At 44.6% G+C, this 9237-nt stretch overlaps 1 protein-coding gene across 2 annotated transcripts in view; it reads right to left on the reverse strand.

Annotated features, from left to right (window-relative positions):
• Nucleotides 1-9230, reverse strand: part of ADCY5 (adenylate cyclase 5) — a 206165-nt gene extending 196935 nt beyond the window's left edge. The window contains exons 1-2 of one of the 2 annotated variants that reach the window (XM_027637239.1): nt 8359-8449; nt 8167-8287 (exon numbers count right to left, since the gene is read on the reverse strand). In XM_027637239.1, the coding sequence (XP_027493040.1) occupies nt 8167-8262 (96 nt within the window). In that variant the 5' untranslated portion in view covers nt 8263-8287; nt 8359-8449. Of the gene's footprint in view, nt 1-8166 lie in introns of both variants that reach the window. The other variant, XM_027637238.1, reaches the window with a different exon arrangement.
• Between the last annotated feature and the right edge of the window lie 7 nt (nt 9231-9237).

Genomic DNA, 9237 nt, shown 5'->3' on the forward strand with positions numbered 1-9237 from the left:
AGACAGTCCTGATAACATCAACACACAAAGATGATTTGTGTTCCTGATGTCTGGGGAAGGGAGTAAGGATATATGGCAATTGCATTAGTGACTTAAAAATATGAAGAAAAAAAAAGTACATGATGATATTTTATTTGCAGAACAAAGCCTGACAAAACAATGAAACTTTCTATAGCGAGTGCTGTAACAGAAGTCCTACTCAGCATCAGTCAGGCCAGCCTGGCACCAGAAGCAATACTGTGGTGATGCCACTGCTGCCACCATTAATTCTTAAACTGTGGGGGCTTCCACTGTTTGTAAATGCATCATCTTTGTGATGCAAAACTGACTGTGTCTGGCTGAAGCAGTTCACAAGCTGGTCTATCTACCAGGCTCCTGATGGGACAGAGCTTTGTGAACATTCAAGAGCAAGGCTGAATGCAGAAGGCAGAGCTTTAAAATGTAATATGGAGTCCATTTCTCTCAGTGTCAGAACAAGACCATCTCATGCTAAATTCTACCACAGATCTGCTCAACGATGCCATTCCTGTACCTGCCAGTGGTGAAGCTGGCCAGACTCAGCATCATCATAAAACATCATGGATGGTTTCATTGGGAGTGGTCCAGCTGCAGGGGCTAAAAAGCATTTTGACTCTTGTCTTGGCCTGGCAGTCATTTTATGTGTGCTCTTAGTAAGTGCTAGAAACTTCAAGCTTTCTTATGATAAGGTGAGAACATTTAGGAGCTCAGGAGACAAATATTAAAATTCTTGTCTGTTTCCCACACCCCCTCATAACTACATTATCCTTTTTAATATCTTTGGGGTTGTGTTTTTTTCATTCACATGAGATTTCCCCTTGGGTTTTTACCTAGCCTAAGGACTCCAGAATAATGAATCAAATTAAGTTTCTGGCAGCAGTAGGATACATCTCAGGTAAAGACAAAAAAAAAAAATTAATATTTTTTTAAAAGTATCATCAATGTCAAAACAAAAAGAAGAAAGAGCATCCCATGGATGAAAGATATCACAAGTTCAGATCACCAGGCTAGACTTCAGAGGGAGGGAAGGAACTAACACTGAGTATATCCCACATCAAAACACAGGACTCACAGGAGATGAAAAAAGTCACACAGCAGTTATACAGGAACTCCACCCACTTCCCAGAAACTGTGAATCTTCACATTCCTTACACACACTTTGTCACTGTCCTATCCCTCTGGGCCATGAAAAAACCCCCCATGTAGCACATCATAAAATTGTGTAGCAGCTGGAAGACTCGGGGGAGACTCTGGTGCACTCCAGCTCCCTCCACATTACATTTTCTGGGTACAGATTACCTGTGCAAGGTGCCATGTAAATCCCACAGTATAAAGCAGACAGGAGGACAAAGCTTGCCCAAGGCTGGCAAAACTTGGAGCCCTGTCTTCTACCTCCCCAAACAAAAGTGGGAATTTCCTCTGAACCGCACCCACCTGCACAGGGAAAACAAAATAAGAAGGAAAATAAAAAAACCAAGATAGAAAAGAGACAATTAAAAAAAGAACAAACAGGGAAAAGAACAAAAGGAAAAAAGAACAAAAAAAGAAAAAGTAAGTAAAGACAGATGAGAAGGAAAAACAAAAGATGAGAAGGGAAAAAAAGAGAAGGAAAAAAAAGGGAAGAGAAGGGGGAGGAAAAAAAGAGAAGAGAAAGACAGGAGCATTTCAAAGCTTTTCAAAGCACAGGTTCTCAGAAGCCACTACCAGCTAGCTACAGAGTGGATCACTTTACCACACTTATGGAAGCTGCTGTCAAAATAATTTCAATTTTTACCTCTCGGTTTTTCAGCTGCTGCTGGAGATTTTTCATTGCATCTTCTACCAGGACAGAAGGAAAGGTTTTTTAGTTCAATTAGAAAATGAGAGTAACATCCAGTAGTACCAAAATATGATGACCAAATCAGCTATTCCCAAAAGACTGTAACTATTCCAACTACTGCAATGGCCAAAAAGTTAGCAATTGTTCCACTTTTCTTGAAAGACAGAGAAGGAGCTATGGTACATGACTGAAAGATTAGCTAATCAGACACAAATTGAATGCACTTGGAAAAGAGTCTGGTGCCCAAAGTTCACATTCCAGCTGGGCTGAGTCCCAGCTCTCTTCCACCCCAGACCTTGGCAGTGCTGCCCACACAACAGCGAACTCAGAGTAAAAGGGCATTTAGGAAGCACTGAGCCAATTCAGGATCCAGGAGGGCACGACCAGTTCCAGCGAGCCTTTAGCACCAGGAAAATCAGCTGTCAGGTTTATAAATCTTCTGAATGTGGTTAATCACAAGAGACCATGTAAATAAGATGTCCTGCCTTGGACAGGTCTCTAACAGAGAACAGGGGGCACACTGGTGTCAAACTAAGCCATCAAGCCCAGGACCCTAAAGGACAAGTCAACAACTGCTTTGTAAGACTAGGGCACAAAAAGCTATCCTTTTGCCTCATGCATCTCAATGAATCCCAACACTTTGCTAAACTATCTTCACCTCTCCAGAAATAAACAGAACCAGCACACTCTGCCTTTTCAAGAATGTCATAAAAATGCCTAGAAGAACAAGTCTTTTGCTATGCACCTCAATCATCCCCATTAGGTTTTGTCTTCAACTCACCAAGATCCAAACCAGCTATAAGACCACGATTACCACCACGAGGCTGAGAGAAATTAGTCAAATGGGTCAGTTTATCGAGACAATTAAGAATCCAGAAACATGGAAAAATTAGACACACAGCACTCTAACACTGTCACACTAACAGCTTTTGATACCGGTGAACATTACAGTGAAATATTAAACTAATTCATGGTGGGAGGAAAGAAGATAAAGCAAGGAGGGACATTGGGAGGTGGCAAGATCATAGGGTAATTTAGGAGATAAGAAAAACAGATATGCCTTTGTAAACCCCAAGCAACACATGCATTCCCCAGAGATACAGATAATATTCCTACAAAGGACTAATTGATACGCAATACCTTGGGAATTTATTTAATTACCTCTGATACAGAATTACACTAGGGAGGCAACTATGAGTACAACAGTTACTGAATATTTGAGGTTGCCATTTTTTCCCTGAACAAAAGACTGCAAATCAATTTTCACTAACTTCGGTCCAACTGCTGCTGAGGCAGATTCTTCAACAGTGAGCAGTGCTGGAGCACTTCCCACTGCATGAGAGCCCTACTGATATCAATGTCCTGCTCTGCATAAAGTGCTGTTTGAGGCACACAGTACCTGGCCTCATGTGGCCAAGTGCCTTAAAAATCATGTCTTAAATGAACATTACTCAAATTTATTTTCCAGGTGGAAAAAAGTACAACGGGCAGCACGCAACCATAGGAAAACTGACACACAGATTATCTGCATTTCAGGTAGTTCATCTCTCCTCCTTGATAAATAAAGTCTGCTTGAAGACAATGAAAGCACAATACAGTGACTTGATTTACACACTTCTGAGAATCTGCCTTCTCGAAATCAGTCATCACCTACATATCTTAAGCATGCTGAGGCTGAGATGGAACATACAGTACCATTTCTCCTACTATGTGACTAACTTCTTGTTGAATGCCATTCAAACTGCATTTAAAAAGCACCTTTACAAGATGCTAGAAGACATCCACAAGACTCAAGATGACACCCTGTTACAGTAAGAAGTTGTTTTTAGCCCTGCTGAAGTGACAGTTCATATAGAAAAAACAAAAAGAGAGATTGCATATGTTTTCATAGCAACATCTTCCTAGAAATGGTTAAACCAAAATGCTGCACTTTCAAGAGAGCCACCATGCAGCTGCAGATCAATCATGTACCATTAACACAGACTGACAGACTGAAAGGCCAACATATACACAGTTCTCAGAAATGAAGGATGAAGAGTACTAATGTAATGTTGTTATGATGGAAACATACAGAAAAGGGTCGAGCAAGAAGGAGATCAACATCAAGAGCCTTAAGTTCAGAGAGCCATAAAAAAAAAAAGCCATGTGCTGGGGCAGCTGTTCAGAACTTTGCTATCAGAGATCCTTTGCAGAAGGTTTGCAGAAATATTTGAGGAGGAAAGAGACCAGTACGTTTCAGTTTCTCTTTCAGTGAGGTTACTGACACAAACAAACAAAAAAAAGTATTATTTTTTGTGGTACCTTAACACTCACTCACTTGCACTGACTTAATAAACTACAAAGGTTTAAATGTATTCTTGAACAAGGAGCCTCAGAAAGTTACAATAAAAGAAGTTTGGATGGGAAAATAGGAGTAAATCTAACCTCAGTCCACAGGTTCGTTTGATGTTTGTATATATGGCATTCTTATCCCTTACTCCTCGTCCCCCACCCACTCCCACACACAATCCCCATCCCTTTTTAAGTCTGATTCAGAGCCCAATAAACTCTCTTGTGAAATTCCTTGTCCCTTAGCCCCTAGCCTTACAAAAATGCCAGTGCTTACTCAAGGCAATCTGCACTGAGGGCAGCTGGTCTCACATGATTTCAGTTAAGCATCAGCAGCCCGTACGCTGCGAGCGCTTCCCATGTGCCTGTACAAGTCCGTGGGTCAGCCAGGCAGCTCGTTCCGATCGGAGCAGACAATAAATCTGTGTTATCTTTGCTGTGAATGCAAGGCAGCTTTTACTGGGAAACAGGGTATTTCTTTCTCAGTTAAGTATTAGAAAGCCTCACTCACGCAAAGTTATTCTTATGTGAATCCAGGAGTTGAGTGCGTTTTCAGAGCCTGAAAGTGTACAGAAACCAACACATGGAAAAGGCTGGCCTGAAAAAGATACATTTATATACAAGGAGGAGCGGACAGACTTCTATGCAATGAAAAACATTGGTAATCCAAACTGTCCCAGGATAACACAAGGACATAAACCTAAAGGCAAATGCAGTCATTACCTCCCCAAAAAATCAGAAGCAGTCCCTCTAGAATTAATGGAGCACAGAAACACACAAAACCTCTCACATTTAAGCAATCAAAATTCGTAGTTGGTGGAGCATCATCTATTCACTGTGCTCGGTAAAGTAAATTCCCTTCCCCCAGCATTGGATAACTTTTTAATATAATGAAATAATTTGTATTAATTAGCATTTTTTTCAATCAACATCAATTCAAGAAGCCAAGATCATTGCCCCTACACAATCAGACACAGAAGTACCACATATACCCACTGCTTCTGATAGGGGTGCTCAGGGCACTCTTTTTAAAGACAAACCCCAGACTCTGCCAGGTAGCAAACAGAAGTCAGAACCTACTTTCCAAATCCAGTGACCCGAGAAGAATTATTTAAAAAAGCAGCTCAGTTAAGACTGAGTAACCACAACTACCTTTACTCCTGTCACTTTACCGATTCAGAAACAGCTGACTGCATTAACCCTTCCATGAAGTCTGACTATCACAGCCTTTGATCGGAGAGTTTGATGACAGAGAAGTTCAGTAATGGTAAGAGAAGATAATTCAGACAATAAAACCATGTGTCCTTGGTAGCAGAATCCAACAAGCTGCCTTTCTCCCAAAAGGGACTTAAAACCCAAGAATTTCACTCTCTTGAGAAAGAGGAGTTTTTAACAGGCTCCTGAGCCTCATAAAAGTGCTCAGGAGTCTACACAAGAGTCACCCAGCTTTGAATGTCAGTGGATAATAACAGGAGTGTATGATTTCTTGTGGCTTGGAAACAACTGGGAGAGGATTAAAAGCAAAAAGCCCCATGAAGAAGAACTTGCTCAAGTTTTATAGTTAAAAATGTCATGGAAAAGAGAGGAAAGGGGATATACATCCTAACTAGCCTTTCTTATGTGACTGCCGGGTATAAAGTACCATCTGGTCACACAGTCACGAATGCATTCACATCCACTCCTGCTCCACAAAACACAGGCTGATGTGACTGCCAGCATGAAGTCACTGAAAACAACTTAACTCCCTCTTCTCGATTTATATGGTTCTTCATCTGCCTTCGCCCCTGGTAGTTTGGAGGAGGAAAATAGGGCTTGCGTGCCATTAGGGGCACAGAGCTGAACACGACCGATTTCCACGGCAACGAGATACAGCCCCAGCGAGGAAGGCCTGTTAATAGCTCTGAGGCGATGTGCTCAGCACAACAGATTTTTCTATCAGCCAGCCAGAGATAGCAGCTCATGTTCATACACAAACGTGCAAGGAATCTGATTCTTGGCCTTGTACAACCCCACTGAATTCAGCCAGAGCTACGCCAACGTAGACCACAGCAAGATAGAGACGGTGTTAGCAGGAAAAATAAGCAGGCAATGTGGAGAGAGGCTCCGCCTTTGAAAACAAAGTACCAGCACTCCTAGGACATTCCTCATTAACTGAATGTTTATTGTCAAACTGCAGGAAAAAAACCAGCATTAGTACGAAAGGGAAAGCAACTGTGCAATGCACAGATTTGTGCATACTGCACCATCACCTATAGCCCATGCTTTTACCTTTGGCAAGTGCATACTTATACACAAGCCCAACCTCTTCTAAATAACCCGGCAGTTTGGAAAGGGAGGGAGCTGCAATCATCCCAAATTCTCCATTGAGAGAGTCAATCATTTGTCCTTTGTAATTTGGGCTCCTTCCTATTAAAATACAGTTACCAACACTTTATAACATGATGATATCTTACGCACTCATTAGGATCCTACAAATTCAACTCTGCTCATAACGGACTGCTAGGTCTTCTGGCCACGATCATGATGGGCTTTGCTTTCATATGTAAGGATACAGTCTCCAAATACACCGAATTCAATAGGACAAGTCTCAGTTTTCAAAGCCAAGAGCACTCACAAGGCTTTGCAGGACCAGAGCCCCAGTGGGGAAGAGTTCATGCCATTAGCAAACTTTTTCAAGTCAAGCAGAAAAACAGCAACTGTCCCACTCACAGTGTATTCTCCGCTGGAAATGCACAAAAAGACATTTATAGCAAACATAAAAATATGCCATGTACAGTTTACAAAAATATCTGTAACAAACTAAGAACAAAGCCAGAAACTGTCCAAGCAGGCTTAACCGGGCAGGAGAGAGAAGAGTAATTTTGTATAGCAGAGCAGCGACAGCCTCATCCTAATGAGGTTTTATTTAAGCCCTACAACTTCTCTTGCCACTGCCATAGGTGGAACTCAAAACAACTCAGAACTGAGACTCAAGTAAGGCACTGCACGCAAAGCTTTATTTTGTATTATGTGATAGGGTTGAAAAGCTACCAAACACCTGATTTCAATAAAGAATCCCTGGGTTCACCCAAGCATCAGGGCTGACTCTGTGACAGGCTCATCCTTGTGCAGAGTCCTGCACATCAAAAGGATGACAACTGCCTCACAGCTTCAGCATTTTAAGTCGATGGTTTCCTGATTGCCTCGGTGTGTGGAAAGCTTAAAGCACATGAGTCCCGAGGCTGCTTGCTTTGCTTGAAAGAGGAGTGGCGCCTTGTATTGCTGTTGTTTATACGGATATGGTAATTAAAAATTGCACTGTAATACATTCGATAATAGTCTTATTGTTCCCGTGAACTGATCTGCTTCAGTTAAACATGATATCACAGAAAAATAATAACCTGCATTTGCACTTTTGCCATACTTTTTTTTCCTGGCTGTATATGAACTCTGGGTTTCTTCACTGTAGATATTTCCAGCACATCTTAGAGCAACACACCTTCCTGCTAAACCAAAAGCCTACCCCCCATTCCAGAGAAGTATGCTTTCCGACGCCCGAGCTCTGCGCTGACATGGAACCCAGACTCGAACTCAGAGTGACACACAAGGATAACCTCTAGCTCATAAGAACAGCCAGACTCTCCACACATTTCTCAGTAACATGGCAGCACGCACAGATACCGTTCCACAGGTGTGCTTAGCACAAGGCTGTTTACATTAAATACAGCTGAAGGGCATTAGCAGGGCTGGCTGACAGTGCTGGAGCAGCTGTCATGGGAACCCAGTAAGGCACATTTCTTATATGTTTAGAACCTTAGCAGAAATGAGAAAACAGCAAAGCTATGGAAAAAAGCAAGATAACAGGGGCTATCTACCACATTGGACAACATCCCACTCAGCAGTAGTAACCAACTGAAAGCCCTGTCAGCCTTCCAGCATCAGGCAGGCCTGTGGAAGTCGGACACTGCTTCCCTCGCCCTTCAATGCTGAGCGCACACCCAAACCACTTAGGGCTTGCCTACCTGTTTCAGGAGAAACTTATCCTCTGCGTTGATCTTGAGGGAGACGGCCAGGTGGATGGCAGAGAGCACCACCCCGCTGATGACCGCGGCCCTCATCCGCACGGGCAGCAGTGTGTAGATGCTGTAGATAAAGAAGACGGTCCACCAGATGCCCTCCGAGGCGCTCCTGGGCCACACCAGCAGAACCCCTACCACTTGCACGGCCAGGATCACCAGGATGACAGAGTAGCATGCCAACCACATGTGGTCCTGGTGGAAGTCGTTGCGGTTGCACACCATGCACAGCACCACCATCAGCAGGATGGCCAGGGAGAGCACCACGACGTAGGATACCTCATAGTGGCCGTGCGCCGCATGGAAGATCAGCATGACCACGCAGACCAGCACCAGCACGGCCATGAGCATGGTGAGGCTGCTCTGGTTAAGCCGAAAGAAGTAGCGCTGGTAGAGGCGTTCCAGTTTCTCAGACTGGAACTTCTTGGACCTGAAGATTTGCAGCAGGCTACTGCAACAACTGCCCATGGAGAAGGCCGCCTCGGAGTCCCCCTCGTCCCCGTCCTCTTCCTCCAGCTCATCAATCTTGGCCTTAATGCGTTTCTCCTCCAGCCCCAGCTCCACCGAGCGGGGCCGCACCTCCCCTTGCTCCCCCAGCTGTCGAGGGCTGGCATTGTTGGGGGCAGCGGGGGAATCACTGCCGGGCGGGTGGCGGGACCGGTGACGTCGGCTGTCGTCACCGTGCTCCTGCCAGGCGGATTTGGACCTAAAGCTCATCATCCTGCAGCCGCTCTCCCCGCGGCTACGGGGCTCGTAGTCTTCCTCGCTCCTCCACCTGCTCGACATGCGGGAGGCCTTCTTGCCCGAGGACCTGTTGGGAGGCGGCGGGTAGGAGTAGCCATTGGCCCGGGCCTCCGCCTCGCCCCAGGCCGAGCGGTGCTGCTCGGTGCCTGCCCAGGGCGCGGGACCGCCGAAGCCCGGGGGGCTCACGCTGTTGGATCGGGACATGCCCTAAGGGACGGGGCCGCGGGCGAAAGGACAACCGCCGGGCAGGAGCGGGGGACAAGAAAAAAAAAA

Source organism: Corapipo altera, unplaced genomic scaffold (assembly GCF_003945725.1).
Source record: "Corapipo altera isolate COAL_440 unplaced genomic scaffold, ASM394572v1 45, whole genome shotgun sequence".
Classification (NCBI taxonomy): Eukaryota; Metazoa; Chordata; class Aves; order Passeriformes; family Pipridae; genus Corapipo; species Corapipo altera.